Source organism: Erpetoichthys calabaricus, chromosome 1 (assembly GCF_900747795.2).
Source record: "Erpetoichthys calabaricus chromosome 1, fErpCal1.3, whole genome shotgun sequence".
NCBI classification, from domain to species: domain Eukaryota; kingdom Metazoa; phylum Chordata; class Cladistia; order Polypteriformes; family Polypteridae; genus Erpetoichthys; species Erpetoichthys calabaricus.
Genome location: NC_041394.2, coordinates 231860653 through 231884318, shown reverse-complemented (window position 1 = coordinate 231884318; position 23666 = coordinate 231860653). Strand labels below are relative to the sequence as shown.

Genomic DNA, 23666 nt, shown 5'->3' with positions numbered 1-23666 from the left:
ACTGTTAAACAGCAGAAATCGGACCAGGCAATGTTTTTTCCAATCATCTGTTGTTCAGTTTTGGTGAACCAGTGTAAACTGTAGCCTCAGTTGCCTGTTTTTAGTTGTCATGAGTGGTGCCCAGTGTGGTCTCCTGCTGCTGTAGCACATCTGCTTTGATGTTCGACGTGTGCAGCATTCAGAGATGCTTTTCTGCATACCTTGGCTCTAACGAGTGGTTATTTGAGTTACTTTTGCCGTACTATCAGCTCAAACCAGTCTGGCCATTCTCCTCTGGCATCTGGCATCAACAAGGCATTTTTGCCTAGACAATTGCTGCCCACTGGATATTTTCTTTTTTTTGGGTTATTCTTTGTAAACCCTAGAGATGGTTGTGCATGAATATCCCATTAGATCAGCAGCTTCAGACATACTTAAAAATTCACTTAAAGCACCTTTCTTCCCCATTCTGATATTTGGTTTGAACTTCAGCAGGTTATCTTGAAAATGTCTACATGCGTGGAGTTGCTGCCATGTGATTGGCTGCTTAGATATTTGTGTTAATGAGCAGTTGTACCTAATGAAGCTATCGGTGAGTGTACATTATGGTATTTTAACTGTTTAAAAAGTTGCTAGAACTTTTAATACTGTAATTTCAACCAGCTGGTGTCTCATGATGACAGGTGAAATTTTAAATAAGTCCTGTATTCTCCAGTTTTGTGTTAATTTTATCCACTTTTCTTTACGTACTTTAACAAAAACAATCATTCTGTCACCCACGGTGGGGAAAAGTAAACAAGTATTTCTTTTTTTTTTCTTTTTATTTGTTTATTTTGGGGCTTTGGTTATCCTGTACATTCAACTCCTCTTCTTCTTGACTCCACTTCTTTGATACTTTTTTCTTGTAAATATCACTTTAGTGCATGTGGAAATGTTATTTTTGACTCCTTGAATGAGTAAATTCTCAGGCAGCTTAACAAAAAGACACTTAAGGAAAGGGTAAGTCTTAATTAATAAGCAAATCAATAGTCATTGACTGTTCAGTTAAGCATATTTTTGTTTTATGTTGTGTTTTCTTCTTTTTGCTCTCTGATTCCATCTTCTGAAGGCAAAATGGAAAGAGAAGCAATTAATAATAATTTTAAGGTGTATCTTCATCTAGCCTGACCTTTTCTGTTGGTTTAGGGTGCTTGTACACTGTGGGATGTTTGAAAAAATTGTATACAGTGGAACCTTGGTTTGCGAGTAACTTAGTTTACGAGTGTTTTGCAAGACGTGCTAAAATTTTTAATAAGTTTTGACTTGATAAACAAGCGAGGTCTTGCAGTACGAGTAGTATGTATACGCTTTGTCTGCTGAACGTCATGTGATCACAACTGAGCTGATGGTTTCTCTCTCTCTCTCTCTCGCTGCGGGATTGTGGGCAATCTTCTCCTATTCTCTGTCTGAGTAGGCGTGCCTCACTCATATAGTCAACATCCGCACGAGCGTATACTGTTTACTACAGCTTTAAATAATAATAATAATTCATTACATTTATATAGCACTTTTCTCAGTACTCAAAGCGCTATCCACACAGGGAGGAACTGGGAAGCGAACCCACAGTCTCCTTACTGCAAAGCAGCAGCACTACCACTGTGCCACCTGTGAGGACACACATTGTGACTATGCGTGCGTGCGTTGTGACGTACGAGTCCCCGTCTTGCACCCCAAAACACGAAGCTGAGTGTCAGTACTTTAGCAAAACCAGCTTTATTAAGCTTGAAACAGCAACAGTGCGGTTATTTATTGTAGCAGGATCTGCCACTCTCCTATACACAGACACAGCAGTCAGGCAGGGTCGTGGCCAAGTAGTACTGTGCCCTGTGCATTTATAATGTTCCTTGTTCCTTGTATCACCCATCGACAGCAGGCGCTTATAGCATGCCCACGATCTTTTCGGATTTGATTTTATGGCAAACTGCTACAGCGCTGGGAGACTGCAATTGCTTTGGGATGCTCTTCCGTGTGTCGTCCCGTTGGGTGGAATCCCACACGAATTTAGAAACTCACTCACACCAGCCATGATTCTTTTCAAAGGTATTGTGCAGGTTAATTTGTTTTATGTATTTTTACTTTATATTTTGTATTAATCATTTTTATATGAGTAGTTTTGGGTTGTGAAACAAATCATCTGAGTTTCCATTATTTCTTATGGGGAAATTCACTTTGATATACGAGTGCTTTGGACTGCGAGCATGTTTCCGGAACAAATTATGCTTGCAAACCGAGGTTCCACTGTATTTTGTTTTTATTATTTAATAGAAATTCCTTAATTTGTTGTCTGAGAAACAAATGTGTACCAGAAAATTAGTTTGTTTTATTTTTATTTAACAAAATTAATTCAAACACGCACTAAAGTTTAATGAAGTTTTTTTTTTAAATACTGAATTCAATTTTGCTTGTAACTTGTATGAATATTTTTAATTCAAAGGTAACACACGTTGAAGGATTTGGCAGAATCACTGGCAAGAATCAGGTAACAGCAGTAGGAAGTGATGGCAGTTCACAAGTTATTAATACCAAAAATATTTTGGTAGCTACTGGATCAGAGGTGACACCCTTCCCTGGAATTGAGGTATGACCTATTTTACTGTATTGCATATTTTGCAGAAAAATCATTATAAGCTAGTTATGGCTAAAATGATTAGAAGTACTGTATGCCATTTCAAAACTTATTAATGGTGAAATTCCATAACTTTTTATTTATATATAAACAGATTGATGAAACCACAGTGGTGTCTTCTACTGGAGCATTGTCTCTGAAAAGTGTTCCTGAAAAGTTACTTGTAATTGGAGCTGGGGTGATTGGCGTTGAATTGGTGAGGCCATAATCCCTCTTTGGACAGCATAAAAATTTGTAATTCAAAAGATATTCTTTGAAATATTTTGTCTTGTCCTGATAAATTCTTCTTGTGTAATGTGAGCCTTGTCTTTATTGTTTTACAGTATATATTTTAAAATATTTATAATTAGAGACTTTGATAAATTAATTATTTGTAAGTGGACCATATAGTGAAAATTGTAAAAGATACAGTAACTTGTTAAGTGTCTAATGTTGCCAGATTGATAATTTGTACTTGTTGTTTAATTGGTGGATGATAAAGGCAGAAACTTTGCTTTGTATTTTGAAAAAAACAGTAGTAAACTTACACAAATTATCAGACATTGGACATACCTTTGAAAAACTATTTTTCTCTTTTGTGTGCATTCTGTAATCAAAATGCAGTAAACCTTTGAATGCTGGAAGTAAACACTTTGAAAGTTAGATGTGGCCCTCATTCTGGCAAATGAATACCAGCATTCTAAGTAGTTATTCATTGATATGTTATTTTTATATTAAAAGTAAGTGACCATGCAATTCCTCATCACTTAGTCTTAGCAATCTAAGGTTAACTTTCCTTTGAACCCATTTTTAATTTAAAAATTCCTAGCAATCTGTTTGCTGATTTTTTTTCCATCAATTTAGTGCGGTATGTATTTTTATTTTACAGTAAAACTTTGTTTTCATAATATCTTTGTCTTTATTATTAATGTTAGTGTTTCATGAATTCTTCCAGGGTTCAGTTTGGCATAGGCTTGGGTCAGATGTTACAGCAGTCGAGTTCCTTGGCCATATTGGAGGTGTAGGAATTGATATGGAAATCTCCAAAAACTTTCAGCGCATTTTGCAGAAACAAGGCTTAAAATTTAAGCTCGGAACTAAGGTCACTGGTGCAACCAAGAGACCAGATGGGAAAATTGATGTTTCGTAAGAAATTTTCATTTTATTCCATTATATTTATGTGAAAGTTCTGTCTCGAATGGTTTTGTAATTTTATTTGTTCAGAGTTGGCATTCCAGATATAGACATTTACAGAGTGGACGAATGAAAGGCATATTTGTTTGTGATTTGTTTATGCTAGCATTCTGACCAAAAAAGTGTAAATTTACTTAACCAAACCCAATTCCATACATTAGTGAAAAAAGATTTCATTTTTTAAAAATATTTATATTTAAATATTACAAAATCATTAGTTTTATCTGTTACTTACCCCATATTGTTTGTAGTGTTGATCAAGAAAAATTGTTAGTTTCATGTTTTTATGTAGAATGGAGACAACAACATTTCTGATACAGTAGGATTGAATGGGAACAAATGCTAAGCAACAGCAAACAATATCAAAACATCCGTCAAACATTCTTAAGTTACTTTTTTTGTGTATTCCTCCCTTCCATGTTCGTTTACATTTTAATGGAGAGGCAAGTTATTTTTTAGGAAGTTTGTTTTTTGTTGCATTAAAGTCTCAGATACTTTATGTATCTACCTTCTATTTAGCCGTGCAATGGGGAAAATAGTATTACCTTAGGTGTGGACCACAGACTCAAAAAACTTAAGTAAAACTGTCCCTCTTCTAGCAGAAGGTGTAGAGTCGACGGAGGCAGTGGTTGAGAAATAGACATTTACTACTGGTTATTTTGAACAATGACACTCATCCTCTGTAAACAGAGGATATTCTGGCCAAACAGAAGCTCAACTTCAGAAATGGTCTGGTCCAACAGTGCTTCCACAGAGAGCATTGTATGAGTCCCCTTGTTGCTGGAGTGTTGTTAATCTTTTAATTTCTAAAGGGTAAAAAAAAAAAAAAAAGGTACTTCAACTTTACCACTGTCACAGCTAATTTTCACTCCATTAATACTTTCTGTTAAATGCATTTTTCCCATTTGTAAATCAAATTTGTCAGTTTAAATATAATCTGCAGTTTCAATTTCCTATTATAGCAAACTTTGAAAGATGAACATTTTCAGCATGGCCACAATGTTCTTACTTTAATACAGCTCCGTTTTAAATCTTTGTTTCCTGATCACTTTCCATTTCTTTGTTGTGTTTGCTCCTCTGTTGTGTAATCTGTCTGTTTTCTTTTAATTTTTTTTGTGTCCTGCATCAGCCAACAGCAGTCATCAAGATTAGCCTACTGTCCATGAGGGACAAACCAAATAAGGAAGGCTAGAGTGCTGAGACCGAAGAGAAGCTGAAAGTGTTATGGAAGCCAGTGATTAAGTCAGTCTAGTCAAATTTGTAGTATTTCGGTTCTCCTTGTAGCTTATTTCTTATTATGACGTTACTTCTACTTGTCTTTCTAAGTGAGTTAAAGAGAGGTGAATGATTATATTGAACAGAACAGTAACCATATATACAATCCTTTGAAAACCTTATGATAAAAATATCAAATTTATAGAAAGACAGAAAATTACATCTAAATTAAAAAAACTCAGACGTGAGCGTCAGTAGGCTTTGCACCATAGGAACGAAGTTACCCGAACTATTCTATAACATTTCAGTAATCAATTCCCGCTATGATGTTGATCTTTCTGAACATAAAATAGGTCATTACAATAATAACTGACAAGAAGAATTCATAGTTAATTGCAGAATTACAGTATTTGAGGGTTCCTTTGCTCTTTCTCTTGCATGATTTGGCTCAATAACTAATCGGCACATTGTCATTTTATAACAGGCTTAAGTTTCAAGTTTAGTATTTTTCCATCCAGCCATTTTAGCTCTAGACCGTCCTGAAGAAACTGTAACAGACAGACAGACGCACACCATCATTGAGATATCAATGTTTTCTGTATCTGGGGACCCTAAAACGATGAGAACTGGAGATTGAAATATTTGACGAATCTAAAGCTTTCGGGCCTCCCCCATAAACAATAGATTATGGTGGGGGAGGGTACAAAGCCAAAAATCCAAGAAAATACTTAATGCAATAGAATTAATGAAATATGTTGCTGAAAGTGTCTTTGCTTTTGAGGTATGTGTCTTTACACATGAGTGGAATCAGCATTTTATAATCTGTGCTTGCATTGCTATATAGGGATTGTTAAAGATGCTTGGGAGTGACTTTATCAGAGATTTGATATGTACAGTATTTTTCAGGCCAGTGTCCATTCCTGGACTGTATTGTAGAGAATGCCTTATCATAAAATTGTCAGCTTTTTAATTATGAATATAGGTAGCATGGTGTCACAATGGCTAGTCAGAGTCCATGAGGTCTTCATGTTATCTTATTGTCTTTATTTTGTATGTTTTTGTTTTCTTTATCTTCTTTCCATTCTAAACTGAAATGCATGGGACCAGAAGAATTTCAGTTATTTTTGGATTTTGGAATATTTGTATATACTGTACATTATGAGTAGGGAATTTCAGACAAACCAGCTAAATGAAGACATGCACTTATAAAAATTAATACAGTAATCCCTCCTTGATCGCAGGGGTTGCGTTCCAGAACCCCCTGTGAAAGATGAAAATCCGCGAAGTAGAAACCATATGTTTATATGGTTATTTTTATATTGTCATGCTTGGGTCACAGATTTGCATAGAAACACAGGAGGTTGTAGAGAGACAGGAACATTATTCAAACACTGCAAACAAACATTTGTCTCTTTTTCAAAAGTTTAAACTGTGCTCCATGACAAGACAGAGATGACAGTTCCGTCTCACAATTAAAAGAATGCAAACATATCTTCCTCTTCAAAGGAGTGCGCGTCAGGAGCAGAGAATGTCAGAGAGAGAGAGAAAGAAAAAAGCAAACAAAAATCAGTAGGGCTGTTTGGCTTTTAAGTATGCAAAGCACTGCCGGACAAAGCAGTTGCAAGGATGTACTGTACAATGTAAAGGTAGTCTTTCAGCATTTTTTTAGAGGAGCGTCCGTATCCTCTAGGCCAGTGTGCGAACAGCCCCTCTGCTCACACCCCCTCCGTCAGGAGCAGAGAATGTCAGAGCGAGAGAGAGAGAAAAGCAAACAATCAAAAATCAATAAGTGCTGTTTGATCTTTTAAGTATGCGAAGCACAGTGCGGGAAGCATATCGCTTGACAAAGCAGCCATATGTAAGCCCAGCAAGGAAGAGAGCAATGTGAAGGTAATCTTTCAGCGTTTTTTAAGGAGTAGCCTTATCCTCTAGGGGTGCGAACAGCCCCCGTGCTCACAATATAGTTGAGGAGTTTTATTTAATACGTAATACGCGCTGTGGTTGGGTAGCTTCTCAGCCATCTGCCAATAGCGTCCCTTGTATGAAATCAACTGGGCAAACCAACTGAGGAAGCATGTACCAGAAATTAAAAGACCCATTGTCCGCAGAAATTCCGCGAACCAGCAAAAAATCTGCAATATGTATTTAAATATGCTTACATATAAAATCCGTGATAGAGTGAAGCCGCGAAAGTTGAAGCGCGATATAGCGAGGGATTACTGTATTGCCATTATTAGAATGTCTGTTGACATGACAAACCTAGTGTACCTCGAAATTTAGGAATATAATGTATAGACTCTATTTTAGTTCAATATTTGTCCTGAAGCACCGAACTAAACTTTAAGCTTTATAAATATGACCCTCGGTGCAGGTTTTCATTTATTTATTTATTACAATGCAGTGCTACAGTTTGAACTGCCACATACTGTAGGTGTTATTGTTTCACTGTCAAACATATTGAAACTGCCACGCAGCATCTATCCTGCATTCCGTGAATGCAGAAAGCCCATATATAGCCCTAGGCCTCGGAAAGCATGATCCTTAACTTACCTGCACGGCACCCCTCCGAGTATGGCGCTCGCAGCTAGTCCTGTGAAACATTGAGGAGCCATCCTCCTTGGTGTCCAGAGTGCAAAGTCAGTATGATAAAATATCAAGGAGCTGGGTATGTGTCCCTTTACGTACCTAAACAGTGCTCTTGGCAGTTCCCTAATGGGTTGACCGTCTCTGCCTGTGTTGTAGTGCTTTACAGTTACAAAGCCACTAACCTCACCACCCAAACTGACCCCAAACAAATAATAGGAACTTTGATCCTGATTGTTGATCATTAATCCCAGCTTCATGGTGATTCATGAGTGACATCCTCCTCATCCTAAATTGTCAATAGTGTGTCGTAACTTTTTAGTGATAGATGCTTTACAGGGACCAGACACTGCCCCACCCCCACGCAGAATGAATACATTTGTTAAGAATCTGCTCATAATGTTGTTCACATCCAGTTAGCAGTAAAAAGTAAGTTAGAGGAACATTGGTGGGGTCATGTTGGTGCTCAAATAGTTATAGATTTTGGATCATTTTGGAATTTTGACTTAGCGATACTCAACCTGTTTTATGTTTACTGGCATCCTTAAAATGGCCTGGTATAATGTCATTGTGTGCATAAGTGTGCTCTGTAATAAATTGTTTTTTTTTTCCAGTTTTGACTTTTAAATTGTCTTTAATGCCTCAGGACTCAGTGTATCAAAAGTTGGTGGAAATGTATAATGATTTTATACACTTTGCATTTTACACATACTTCTGGATTTTTAGTAAATTATTTTAATTTATTGCATTTCCCTTTTTTTTGTTGTGATTGCATGAAACACAAGGTAATGAATAATCATGTCTAAATAAGAACATGTAAAATATTAAAAGCAATTGAATGCCATTTTCTCTAGTGAACGATAATGAATTTTGTTTGATTTGGTATGATGTGAACCTTATCAATTAACAGATTTATGATGAAGTTTTTGTATCTATAAGTAAGAATGCATCCTAATTATAAATATTCTATTTTTTGTATTAGTTTCTTTACCCCACTTGTCAAGCATCATTGTCTTTGGCCTTACTCATTTCATGTTATGTTGTTTAGAACGGAGGCAGCTGCTGCCTGTAACCTTTTGTTCATTTCTTTGTCCCACTGTCAAACATCATTGTCATTAGCTTTACTCTTTTCTTCTCGTGCTGTTTAGAGTGGAGGCAGCTGCAGGTGGCAAACCTGAAGTTCTTACGTGTGATGTGCTCTTAGTCTGCATTGGGCGGCGTCCATATACACAGAATCTGGGGCTGGAAAGTGTGGGAGTTGAACTTGACAACCGAGGCAGGATTCCTATTAATAACAGATTCCAGACAAAGGTACCAAGGTATGAATGTTTACTAATTTTTGTTTTTTTCCTACTGCCTTTGAACCTGATAGTAACTATGCACTGCCCATCCCTCAGTGTGCGTTTAGCTTTACGTATCGGGGTAGTTGTTTGATGGTGTGTTTTTTAATGTGGTGTTTCATTTGAGCAAAATTGTGAACTGAATTTCATGGTATTTATGTACTGCTGGGATAGTCTCCAACCTAATCCCACAACAATGTACAGTATAAGGTTAAATGGATATAAGAATATGTTAAAAACAAGTGGTAATTATTCTACAACGAAAACATTCAAATGAAGTAAGCAAAGTAACATTTGACCGTTTATTAAAGTTCCATATGGCAGTTGCAACAAGTATCTGTCTCAGTTAAAATAAAAAAAAATAAACAAATTAAGTTGATTGAAATTTTTATTTGCACACAGCTTGGGTTAAGCACCAGCATCCCAAGTAACGTGTTTTTTGCAAAATGAATGAATCCTTCTGAAAATTCAGCCATCACCACCACTCACCATTAAGAAACGTAAAATGTGGGGATAATGCTAAACATGGGAATATTAAATTGCTATATTAAGAAAACAGATGTTACATGTGCATGTAAAAATTAATGTACATGATAAAATCTTAAATGACAGTAACGTAAGATTAAGAAGAATACAACCTGATAGTTCTGGCATACAGTTGAAGTCAGATGTTTCCATACACTTAGGGTGAATTCTTTAAAGCTCACTTTATAACCGCTCCACAGATTTTTATACTAACAAATTATAAATTTGGTATTTATATATAGTAGGTTCAAGAATGATTTAGATAGTAACACTGTTTATGTGATGCTGCAAGACCTTGAGCAGTGCCATCCCCATTCTTGAGGAAAGTATTGTAATAAAAGGCACATACCTTTAAAGAAGCACCATTGCAAGCATCTGCTTTTCAGTATATACTCCTCATTTATATAATAAACCGTTGTTTAACTACAAATCCGTTGTGGTTGCAAAAAAAGTACTACTTGTTTAAGATATTCTTTGATTTTTGTCTGACATTTGGACTAAAGTGAATGCAATGTAACTTAGGAAGAATAATTGTAGGAGGGGGTGAGTTCTCTTACCCTGAACTTGCGTTGCACAGTTTTGTTTGAATCCTTGTCTTTTAATAAACTAAAAAAGATAACTACTGTTACCTGATTTTACTTTCAGTAACCTGCTGTATACAAATATATGTTGGTGTACACAGCTAATTAATGGTTACCTGTGTTGCTGACTTAATATTACTAGAATTTACTGCTTCTTGCTTAGCTTTCATGCAGTCTTCATACTGACTATGTGAGTGTGAGTTTTAATTGGTTGTATAAATTTTTCCTGCAGTGGTTTAACAGTTTGCACACTACTGTTCTGAAAACAGTATTTCTGAACTATGGATGATTCTCATCATTTTGGTAGTGAATTTGTGAGACTTACCAGGTATGGTTACTAGCTTCATCTGATCCTGCATTTAACACTAGAATTACCAGAGTCAACGAAAAAACTCTTAAATCTGGCCCACCTTAAATCCTTTCGCACATTTCCATCAGCGTCTTTTGTCTTCTAAATGTGTCGATAAACCCAAGCAGCCTGCTATACCATCATCCCCCTCCCCCCCATCGCCTCAGAATGGGCAAGACGTTCTCCCAATTCCTGCCTTGATTGATTATTTGGGACTGAGCTACCCAGAATTGTAAGGGGAAATAATTTGGTGTGTGTTTTGTATCTACAACAATCTATGTGAACACATTGTTAAAACAGAAACGTTTTAGTAATAAATAACAAAATGTAGACATGAACTGTATAATGTGTGAAGGCTGATGGCCAAATGTCAAATAAACACTTTCACAAAAGGTGCAAGTACAATATGACAGCTTCCCTGGTGCAGCAGTTAGAACTGCCGACTTACTGTGTAATCCAGAGGTTGTGAGTTCAAAACCAGCTCCCCGGCAAATTTACCGTTTTGAGCAGTGAGCTCCTCTTATTGTTAATATTATATAATAAAAACATACATTTGATTTGTGTCTGTAACAGCCGATATGAATTTATAGTACAGTAATCCCTCGCTATATCGCGCTTCGCCTTTCGCGGCTTCACTCCATCGCGGATTTTATATGTAAGCATATTTAAATATATATCGCGGATTTTTCGCTGCTTCGCGGGTTTCTGCAGACAATGGGTCTTTTAATTTCTGGTACATACTTCCTCAGTTGGTTTGCTCAGTTGATTTCATACAAGGGACGCTATTGGCAGATGGCTGAGAAGCTACCCAGCTTACTTTTCTCTTTCTACAGCACTTTGGTCAGCGGCTGTTGTATGTAAAGTGCTTTATAAATAAAGTTGACTTGACTTCTCTTGCGCTGACTTTCTCTGATCCTGACGTAGGGGGATTGAGCAGGGGGGCTGTTCGCACACCTAGACGATACGGACGCTCGTCTAAAAATGCTGAAAGATTATCTTCACGTTGCTATCTTTTGTGCAGCTGCTTCCTGAAACGACATGCTGCATGCTGCACGGTGCTTCGCATACTTAAAAGCTCGAAGGGCACATATTGATTTCTGACTGAAAAACAAACTCTGTCTCTCTTTCTCTCTTTGTCTGCTCCTGACGGAGGGGGTGTGAGCTGCCGCCTTCAACAGCTTTGTGCTGCGGTGCTTCGCATACTTAAAAGCCAAACAGCCCTATTGATTTATTATTGTTTGCTTTTCTCTCTATCTCTGTGACAGTCACTGCTCCTGACACGCACTCCTTTGAAGAGGAAGATATGTTTGCATTATTTTAATTGTGAGATGGAACTGTCATCTCTGTCTTGTCATGGAGCACAGTTTAAACTTTTGAAAAAGAGACAAATGTTTGTTTGCAGTGTTTGAATAACGTTCCTGTCTCTCTACAACCTCCTGTGTTTCTGCGCAAATCTGTGATCCAAGCATGACAATATAAAAATAACCATATAAACATATGGTTTCTACTTCGCGGATTTTCTTATTTCGCGGGTGGCTCAGGAACGCAACCCCCGCGATGGAGGAGGGATTACTGTATTTGTAAAAGTTTTTTTTTTTTTTTTTTTTTTCCACTTTTATTCTCTCAGTCACAATCACGATACAACACCCACCACTGCCCCAGATCTGACGCTGTTACTTTTTATCTGAAACTGGGATTAACTGTAGATGTAATTGCTGTTTTGAGACGATGGAAATTCTCTGATCTGGAGGGATAAAAATTGACACACAAACGCTGGTGAATCTGCCTTCTTCGTATCTCACCGTCACTTTAATTCACTTTTATTGAGTGTTCTTGCTCACGCTGAATTAGTATGCACCTTATGGTCCATGATGTCAGAGCCGCACTGACAAAAAACAGAGACATAGGTATACGAGGTGTCTATTAAATAACAAGACTGATTAAATAACTCACCTTTTATTTATATGTATTACAAATTTAATGATTAAATAACTCACCTTTTATTTATATGTATTACAAATTTAATGCTTGTCCCCTTCAATATACTCCTCATTTGCACTAATACATTGCTGCAGTCTTGTTTTCCACTGGTCGAAGGCATGGAGCAAATCAATTTCTGTCAGCTGTTTTAACACATCCGCCATTTTCTTCTTTACAGCATTAACTGACTCAAAACATGTCCCTTTAACACTAGAATTACCAGAGCCTATGAAAAAACTCGTAGATCCGTCCTACCTTAAATCGCTTTGCACCTCTCCATCAGCGTCTTTTGTCCTGTAAATGTGTCGATAAGCAGCAAGCAGCTTACTATCACGTCCCCCCACCGCCGCACAGTTTTCTCAGCTCAAGTCTGTTTATCTGCGCGTTAGTTGCTTAGAGTTGTATACAGTGAGAAGTCAAGCAAAATGACACCTTTTATAAATACAATATCGTTATTTGGAACACATGCATTTCATGTTTATGTAAACTTATCGTTAAAACAGAAACGTTTTTCACGTTTTAGTAATAATTGACAAAATGTAGACATGAAGGGTATAATGTGTGAAGCCTGAAGTCCAAATATCAAACAAACACTTACACAAAAGGTACAAATATAACACAACAAGTGCACTTCTATTCAAGACTATAACTGTGGAAAAAGAACTCGCGTTAGGGTGCGACATTGACATGCTACATTAGAGGGATGTCAGGGACCCCTGGAAATGTGCTAATTCGCAGGGTTTAGCTAACAGAAAGCCGAGTGCAGGAGTCACAGTCAGATGACTGGTGATATGAGACTGTTGAAGTCCAGTAATTTATATTTATTTAACGTAAAAAAACAACTGAAACAATAAACAAACATGCTGAAGATAAACCAGTATGGCGGAATGAAAAGGTCTGTCATGAACAGGCAACCACTTCCGGTTGAGGGCGTGACCTCATTAAACTTTCTTACATAGCCACCCCCAAATTTGTGCAACAAATTTGAAAACAGAAAGAAAGTTTAAACTATTCTCACAATCTTAGGCATTATTAGTTAAGTCAGGAAGCAGTATCAGTCTTGACCCTTTACATTTATAACAACGGCCATTCATCTGAAGACAGGCTGTCTAAACTTAAGACTCCATCAAAGGTTTAAGTGACTTTCCCAATTGTCCAGTTAAGTACAGTCGTAGGATAACTCCATAGGTATACTTCACCAATATGCAGAATGAGGTCAGACAATAGCAGATGGGGAAAACTGCCGATGACTGCCTGCTGCTGGGAAAGACATGCTATAACAGAGGTGAACTCAGATTACGACGACGTTTCTACATTAGAGCAAGAATGCACATCGCACTTTTGCCATCGCTGTGCTTTGTATATGTACACGGGAAGCTCTGCAGTCTACTTGTGACTTTACGCTGCAGGAAGTAAGTAAATAAATAAAGGTAAATAAGTAAATAACATTCGATCTGGCTCTTATAAACAAAGTATGGCGATGGAATCGTGAACGTGACTAAGAGAATAAAACTGAATAATAAAAAATAAAAAAAAAAAAAAAAAGCTAACCTTTATAAGTATCGTAAATTTACACCAGCTGTTACAGACTGAAATCAAATGTATGTTTTTATTCTACGATAATAAGAGTACGAGCAGCTCACTTCTCAAAACGGACTCGTCTGGGGTTGATCCCGTGAAGTTTTGATTACCAGTCAACAGCTGATACCGCTGCGCCACCGAAGCGGTCGTAGCAAATGCGTGTGTAAGAAAGTTTAATGAGGTATCACCCTCAACCAGTAGTGGTTGCCTGTTCACGACAGACCTTTTTCATTCCGCCATATTGGTTTATCTTTAGCATGTTTGTTTATTGTTTCAGTTGTTTTTTTTACGTTAAATAAATATAAAATACTGGAATTCAACAGTCTCTCTTATCATATCATATACTCATATCGCCAGTCATCTGACCGTGACTCCTGCGCTCGGCTTTCTGTTAGCTAAACCCTGCGAATTAGCACATTTCCAGAGGTCCCTGACATCCGTCTAATACAGCGCGTCAATGTCGCACCCTAACGCGGGTTCTTTTTCCGCAGTTATAGTCTTGAATAGAAGTGCACTTAATCTGTTATATTTGTACCTTTTGTGAAAGTGTTTATTTGATATTTGGACTTCAGGCTTCATACATTATACACTTCATGTCTACATTTTGACAATTATTACTAAAACATGAAAAACGTTTCTGTTTTAACAATGCATTTCATGTTTATGTAAACACGTGTTCCAAATAACGATATAGTATTTATAAAAGGTGACATTTTGCTTGACTTCTCACTGTATACAACTCTAAGCAACTAACGCACAGGTAAACAGACTTGAGCGGAGAAAACTGTGGCGGTAGGGGGGATGTGATAGTAGGCTGCTTGCTGCTTATCGACACATTTACAGGACAAAAGACGCTGATGGAGAGGTGCAAAGCAATTTAAGGTGGGACGGATCAGTTTTTTTATAGGCTTTGGTAATTCTAGTGTTAAGCACTGATTTAACTTTTGGGAAAAGATGAAAGCCGCAATGTGCTAAATCGGGCAAATATGGAGGATGTTCAAGTGTAGTAATGTGCTTGTCGGTTAAAAACTGCTTTACAGAAAGTGCTGTGTGAGCAGGCGCATTGTCCTGGTGAAGAATGAAACCATTTTCTCACAGTTGCAGCAGTTTTTTTTCTGACTTTTTCTCTCAGCTTTATCAAAACTTCCTTATAATAATGCTGGTTAACTGTTGTGCCTTCTGGAACCCATTCTTCCAAAATGACACCCTTGATATCGAAAAACACAAAGAGCATGGCTTTGAATTTTGACTTGCTTTGACAAGCTTTTTTCATTCTTGGTGATGACGGTGTTTTCCAGTGCATTGACTGTCTTTTGGTTTCAGGATCATACTGGAAGATCCAGGTTTCGTCACAAGTGATTATGAAACAGGTTTGGATCTGCGTAAAGTTGCTGCAGAATGTCAACACAACATTTCTTGTGACATTGCTCTGGTGTGAGAACCCTTAAGACCATCTTTGCACATCTTTTAAACTTAGCATTTTTTTTGGCACACTACAGAAAACACAACCAAACTAAATGGCGACTCACAATCAACTGAACGTCCTAGAGTGTTGCTGCTTGTCATGTAGGTTCAGACATGTTCAAGGTCACCACCCATGCAGTTATAACCGGTTCTAACTGCTTTGTTTACTAGGTGGAATCACAGCCTCGTTATTCAATAGACACACCTCGGTATGGGATATTTGGAATAACTCATGTTATGACCTGTATAGTACATTTTGTAAAACATTGTGGCACTGATGCAACGTTATTGATCTTATTCATATTCATTCGCACACCTTGCGCTTGTAATCAGTGACCGTGTGAATGTGACTGAGAGAACAAAACTGAAAAAAGCTAACTTTTAGAAATGCCATACATTTACAGAGAGGTAATTTTACTGATAAGTACAAACAGTTCTACAAGGAGCACTTGATGGACTGATTGAGTGCGTTTATAGTTCTTGGGATGAAACTGTTTCTGAACCGCCAGGTCCGTACAGGAAAGGCTGTGAAGCGTTTGTCGCATAAGCGTAGTTCAAATAGACAGCATGGCTGAGGCAGCGTGAGCTTGATGCAGTATACTGATAATTCTCTGCTGTAGATCTGTGATTCCACACTCACATACAGTGATATAATGTAAATACTCCGAGTGGTGCAGTGAGAGTAATATGGAAAAAGATGATCCGCTATGGCAACACCTAACGGGAGCAGCTGAAAAAAGAAGAAGGTGCAGTGAGAGTAACAATGCTAAAGCAGCTATTGTATTTAGAATAGTTTGACCATTCTGTGGACCATTATATTGTTACAGGTTAATTACAATCAGATGCCTTAAACTAATAAAGAATATGTGGTTAATTTCAGTGTATATGATAAGGCTGCGTCGTGGACGTGGATCTAAAAAAGAAAGGGAAACCACACTGGAACAAAAGCACTGCTTTGATGCTGGGTGCTGCCAGTTTGCAAAATCGAGCGAACTTGCATACACCAGGGTTTGAGCTACCTTATAAATGTGTGTGGCTTTATGCCAAGTTTAGGTTTTATACATCGCGATTTGAGCGAGGAAACGGGAGTACGCAACATTTACAGAACCGTTTAGTTTGTGTTCTACAGAGATGCAGAGGCAGCTAACCGAGACTTACAGAGATGCTGATGACCTTCAATTAGCCCTGCATGCTAAAGCAACATTATCCTGTTGTTTGAATTTTCTCCCTAAAATGAGTTGTAAACTTTAATTTGTCTCTGTATCTATCCACACAAATGGGGTTTATGCATGTTGATGCATAATACCTTGATTGATTCAAGTCAGATGGTTTAGCATTTCTGAAAAGTAGACTTTTTAAGTATTTGGAATCCCCAGTATATGCCTTTCACTGTACTTACATAGACATAAGATTATATATTTGTACATATTTCTCGTTGACAAAGGCTAGAATGTTTTCACATTGTTTAATGTTTTATTTATAATACATCAATCCATTTCCCAACCCGCTGAATCCGAACACAGGGTCACGGGGGTCTGCTGGAGCCAATCCCAGCCAACACAGGGCACAAGGCAGGAACCAATCCCGGGCAGGGTGCCAACCCACCGCAGGACATATTTATAATGCAGTGTTTAAACTATTAATGAGTAACATTTTTTAATATATTGTCCTAGATTACAGGGCTAATTAAAACAATTTCTTCACTGATATTCTAAATGCAAAAGAAAAGCAAGTAGCTGGACTTCAGTACTACATTTTGCTTTTTTGTCAATGTGATAGGCCATTTTTGAAAGCGCCAACATTTACTGATTTGATTATAGTGGCATGTTTTCAAAGTTTTTTTTTTTGTCCAACCCCAGCGCGTGAAAATCTCAGAAAATAATGTATTTCAAATTGTGTCATTTTATGTAAACCTCATCAGAAGATTGATTCCCCTCACTTTAAATGCTATATAAGCTCAAAAAGGCATAGTTAAAAGTCCTACCATTTGAGCTTGCCACCAGAATGCCATGTCCCCGGTTCTTTTTCACTTTTGCCCAACATAGGTTTTTTATCTTCCTGTGTACGTTGTATATGCTTTATCAAGCAAGGCCATATTCATTTTTTGCTTTAAAACAGATCCTTACTGCAAGTAAAACAATGTGTAGATATAGAACTATCCACATTCAGTGTGTAATGACTCTTTACTCTGTTTTATAAAAAAAAAAAAAAAAAAATCTTTAAAACAATTTTTTTTTTTTTTTGCAGCATATATGCTATTGGTGATGTTGTGGCTGGCCCTATGTTGGCTCACAAAGCTGAAGATGAAGGAATAATCTGTGTAGAGGGAATGGCAGGAGGTGCTGTTCACATTGACTATAACTGTGTGCCATCTGTTGTTTACACTCATCCAGAAGTTGCTTGGATTGGTAAATCTGAAGAACAGTTAAAAGAAGAGGTATGTGAAGGTTCTTGTTCTGTTCAAAATTCCCTATCCCGAGTTTACTAACAGATATGATTTTATTATATTGAATGAGCACTGTGAATGTACTTTTAATTATAATAACTGGCATAGGTTCCAGCTGCCATGCGACACTGACCTGGATAAGTAGGTTAAGAAAATGAATTTATGGATGAATTAATGCACTAATTGTTATATAGCTTAGAGAGTAAATGTATGTAATATTCAGAATGTATGACAAAACAAACATATTCTGTGAAACATGGTTTCAAACTAGCTAAATTATATATTTGACTTCTAATTTTTTTTATATATATATATTTTTTTTTTTAGAACATTCCTTATAAAGTTGGCAAATTTCCTTTTGCTGCTAATAGCAGGGCTAAAACAAATGCAGATACAGATGGATTTGTGAAGATTCTAAGCCACAAAGAAACCGACAGAATGTTGGGAGCCCATATCCTTGGTTCCGTAAGTATCGATAAATAAATAAAAGAACACACACAACTAGTTTTAAGATTTTTTTCTAATGAACATTTTGATTTTATTTGTTGTTGTTCAGCTTTGACCCCCATTAACACTTGTTGTATTGGGAAGTTTTTTGTCCCTTTTAGAACAAATTAGTTGCTTTTCTGTTTTATTTATTTATATATCTCTTGAAAGTGTAGAAAAATTAAAATTTGGCAGTTTTATGCATAAAGAAAATCTAGATTTTCACACATCTTGCATTTGGGCAAAATTTAACAGTGAAACCTGAATCTGTTTTCAGGGTGCTGGTGAAATGATTAATGAAGCAGCTTTAGCAATGGAGTATGGAGCATCCTGTGAAGATGTAGCAAGAGTATGTCATGCTCATCCGGTAAGTAAATTGAAGCCAATTGGAAAACAATTCCATGTATTATTCTTAAAATGTACCTGTGATATCTTAAATCATATGACCTTCAAACACCTACACAACCCTGAACTGGATTAAGATGGCTTGAGAATGTTTGATGTTCTATTAAATAAATAGATCAACTCATTTTTGCAATTCAGCAGAACAATTCTCAAGTTAACATTTCAACATTAATTGGTACATTTATTCATTATTATCAAAACATTTTCCATACATATTAGTCATGTATATAAACATACAAAATGTTTGGAAAAGTGGTACAATGCACTCCAGTTGGCACCCTTGGTAAATAAAAGCAAAATGGGCTGTGAAAAAAGCCTTTGTTTATCCTCTTCATCTTTCTTTTAAAATATTAACAAATATGTAACCTTTAATTGACAGGGGAAAGAAATTCTTACCATGAAATAACTGTTTTTCTTCAGTATGCCACAATTATTGGCACCTCTAAAAAGTCAACTGAAGTATATTCCCATTGACATTTTACATTTTTAAGTTCAAGTGATAGAGTAGGAACATTTAACTGGTCAGCTGTCATTTCCCGTTTCACTGTATAAATAAGAGATATCATACAGGCCAAATTCACTTAGTCATCCATCACTATGAGAAAGACCCAAAAACATAGTAATGACATATGACAAATGGGTTTTGAGTTGCATAAATCCAGAAATGGCTATCAGAAAATAGATAAATGTTTGAAAATGTCCATTTTCCCTATCATGGCAATAATTAATAAGATTAAAGCCACTGGAGATGTTAAGAATTGGCTTGGAAGAGGACACATGTCCGTACTGATCCAGTGCCTGGTGAGAAGGGTAATTAAAGTGGCCAAGGAATCTCCAGGGATCACAGTTGGAGAATTGCAGACATGAGTCTTGGGGTCAGAACACCCCTCAATCTATGATCAGATGTCATCTACATAGCAAGTTATTTGGGAAAGTTGTTGTCATCAAACTGAAGTGCCCACAGTTTGCCATATGTCACTGGTACTTTCAGTAGGGTTGAGGTCTGTGTCAGATGAGACAAGTATAGACCTTTTTAACAACAAACACTTGAGGTGGGTTTGGTACAGGCATGCAAAAAAAGTGCCTGAGGGTACATTTTTGATATGGGAGACCCAGGACAGCTTGTTGAGATATGTGGTATCATGGACTCCATCAAGCATTAGCAGAAATTAAATCAAAACCTGAATGCCTCTGCCAGGAAGTTTACATTGAGATGTGTTTTGATCTTCCAGCAGCACAATGTACCAAAATGTACACATCAAAATCAATACTAATACACTTCACCTACAACATAAATGCTACAAGCACCTTGAAGGGTCCTTTTTTGGTAAACGTCCCTTTCTACCTACGTTTTGGCATTTGTTGTCTTAATATGCATTATTCATTCACTCCCATGCTATCTTAAATTTCTGATGCTTCTAAATTGTCGGATGAACTGGTCCTGTGTTTAATACAGTGGTCGGCAAACTTTTTGCCCCATGTACCAGTAATAAAACTAAACTCACCTTTGGCAGCCAGACAACTTGATCCATCTCCATTAGTGAGATGTGTGTGCTTGCTTCTCAGCTGCTGAGTAGGCAATGTGTTTGGAGACTGCAATCCACAGACTAGCAGGCAGATGATCATCAAAGAGGATGGATCTCACTCTTGATTTTGTAGTTCTCATTCATGAAAATGTTTGTTCACAGGTGTATGTGCTTTCGTACATGGTAATAAGATCATGTTCCATTGTGTTTAGAATAGTAAAATTGTCGCTTGAAAGTTCCTTGTAAAATGTAATCAAATTACATTCTTTGTTTTTTCAAAGCACTGTTGCATCCAGTTAAAGGGTGGATGGTGCTGAATTGACAGCAATGTCAAAAGGATTTTCAAAAAGCCTAATGCAATCTGAATGTTAAATAAAATCCTGAAATGTCTGAGCAAACTGCTCCTGCAACAATTCTTTTTTTTGGACAACTAAGTCTTTTGGGAAGCGTGTATCTAATGTGCTTTTTTTATATCATGCACAGACTGGAAAATAATCCCATTTTCCCTCTGATATTTAGTTGTTCAAGTTTTTCCTTCCACCTGTCTCCTGAAATCTGTGCCTCATAATGCCTTTTGAAGTTGTATTTTTTAACTATCACACTAGTTTCTTGGCAAATCAGACAAATAGCTTTTTCTTTCCAGGGGACACAAAAGTATTCTTCTAATCATTGTTCTTTAAAGTTCTGATGCTGTACATCGATCTTTCTTTTCTTTCACATGATGGAAATCTAGCAGTGTGCACTAGGTCTATAGTATCAACACAAATAAGCTATATTCACTAGGTGAGCAGTTCAACATAAGAGAACGTTCAATTTTATCTGGTAATTTACAGTGATAATGACCTCAAAAGAATGCAGCAATGAAAGAAAAGTAAATTGCAGTAGGTGATGTTACACTGTTCTGGGGAATGGCAAGGAAAAAATTACATAAATGCGGGCCAATAAAAAAAAAAAAAAAAAATTCAGGCCACAGTTGGCCAGTAGGCCTGAATTTGCTGACCCTTGGTTTAATATAATGCACTTTTAAAACCTAAACTACTTGTCTTCTGCCATTTTTTTATTCCAGTGTTTTGCTTTTTGAACATCAGAAAAATCTAGACAAGGACAGGTCATTCAGCCCAACAAAGTTTGTTAGTCCTATCCACTTATTTCTTCTAAAAAGCATCAAGTATAGTTTTGAAAGGCCCTAAAGTCTTACTGTCTACCATACCACTTGGTAACTTATTCCAAGTGTCTACGGTTCTGTGTCAAGAAAAACGTCCTAATGTTTGTGTGAAATTTACCCTTAAGTTTCCAACTGTGTCCCCATGTTCTTGATAGAACTTATTTTAAAATAACAGTCTTGATCCACTGTACTAATTCCCTTCATAATTTTAAACACTTCAGTCATATCTCCTCTTAATCTTCTTTTCCATAAACTGAAAAGGCTCATCTCTTTTAATCTTTCTTCATAATTCATCCCCTGTAGCCCTGGAATCGGCCTAGTCATTCTTCTCTAGACCTTTTGTATCGCTGCTATGTCCTTTTTGTAGCCTGGAGACCAAAACTGCACGCAGTACTCTCGCACCATGCAATATAACCTAACATTCAATTTACCTTCTTAATGGTTTCTGAACACTGTCGGGAAGTCGATAGCTTAGAGTCCATTATGACTCCTAAATCCTTCTCATAAGGTGTATTCTGACCTATCATTTTCACTTTCTACATATAATACTTTACATTTACTGACATTAAATTTCATCTGCCACAAATCTGCCCAAGCCTGTATGCTGTCCAAGTCCCTCTTTAATGATTCAGTGGATTCTAGATTATTTGCCACTCCACCTATCTTGGTATCATCTGTTAACCTAACCAGCTTGTTACTTTTATTCCTATGCAAATCATATATATATATATATATATATATATATATATAAAAAAAATCTCTTTACTAAAATACTGAAAGAGTCTCTTAGGGTCGTCTTTCGCCTTATCTGCTATAGTCCTGTCTTCTCTAACTGTCTTTTAGCCTCCCTAATATACTTGTTAATCGTTGCCCTCATGATCTCATACGTCCTACGATTCACATTGTAGTTATTAGTCTTATACACATTTTACAGCTGTTTTTTAATTTGCAGCTTCTTTTTTTAACTCTTAATTACACACTGCAGAGTTTTTTTATTTCCTTCTACCTCCTGCATGTAAAACCTCAGAATCTTCAGAGGCACTGCTACTCGACTGTCTCCACTCTTAAAAGCTTATCCCAGTCTATCCACCTTAGACTTGGCTGTGTCCACTCAAAATCTGTCCTACCAAAGTTAAACTTAACAGTTTTATTCATTGCATCTGCACTCATTGTATTATATTAAAGTCACTTGACCATAGTAGTTTAATCACCTCTACAGCCTCATTTCAATCTTGATTATTACAAAATAGTAAATCTAGACAAACTTCACTCCGCATTGGTGCTTTAACATACTGAGTTAAAAAACAGTCACTGATTACTTCTAGAAACTCCTCTTGTGTTCTGCTATTTGCAAGGTTATCCTAGTCAATATTTGTATAGTTAGAGTCCTCCATGACTATAATATCCCCCTGTAAACTTGCCTTTTTAATATTACTGAAAAGATATGCATTGAAATTACTGTCTGCACTGGGCAGTCTGTAACACACTCCCAAAATAAGAACTCTTTTCAGGTGAAGCCACACATCCTCACTAAGATGGGGCTTGTCATACAACTAAAGAGGATTTGCGTTTAATTCCTGTTTGACATAAATAGCAACCCCACTCAGTCTATCCTTCCTAACAAAATGTGTGTCCCCCTATGTTATACTCATCCCTATCTTTGCTATTTAGCCTGGTTTCCATTATTGCCATAATATTATAATTATGCTCCTCTACATACAACTCTAACTCGCTTGTTTTATTTTTTTGATACCTCAAGCATAAAGGCAAGCTATTTTTAACGTGTTACTCGTTTTACTTTTACATTTAAATGTCAGGTTAGAATTCACATTACTTTGCATCTTTATTTTTACACTATTGTGTGTTCCTTCATATACAGTAGTTCTAGGCCTGGTCTGTCCTAAACACCCTGTCAACACCCCAATTATTCCCTAGTTTAAACAATCCTTGACTAAAACCCTCCAGTTCAGATGTAACTTGTTGTGGCAGAACAGGTCCCATGTCTTCAAAAAGGAGTCCTAGTACCACATAAACTTACACCATTCTACACTGCATCAAGATTTCAGCCACGCATTAAGCCTTCTAATCTCCTCAGTCTTACCAAGACTGGTGTGTGGCACAGGCAGAACATCAGTTTAATATTAGGATTAGCAGATATTCAAACTGGGTTTATGACTGGTAACAAAAAAAACTGATTGTCATA

The 23666-nt window shown here is 36.9% G+C and overlaps 1 protein-coding gene across 1 annotated transcript in view; it reads left to right on the top strand.

The window, feature by feature from the left end:
- dldh (dihydrolipoamide dehydrogenase) overlaps positions 1–23666 on the top strand; it is a 44044-nt gene that overhangs the window by 15150 nt on the left and 5228 nt on the right. Inside the window, exons 7-13 of the mRNA XM_028812514.2 lie at positions 2453–2596; positions 2739–2840; positions 3579–3769; positions 8764–8934; positions 17683–17872; positions 18209–18346; positions 18645–18734. Of these exons, the coding sequence (XP_028668347.1) occupies positions 2453–2596; positions 2739–2840; positions 3579–3769; positions 8764–8934; positions 17683–17872; positions 18209–18346; positions 18645–18734 (1026 nt within the window). The remainder of the gene's footprint in view (positions 1–2452; positions 2597–2738; positions 2841–3578; positions 3770–8763; positions 8935–17682; positions 17873–18208; positions 18347–18644; positions 18735–23666) is intronic.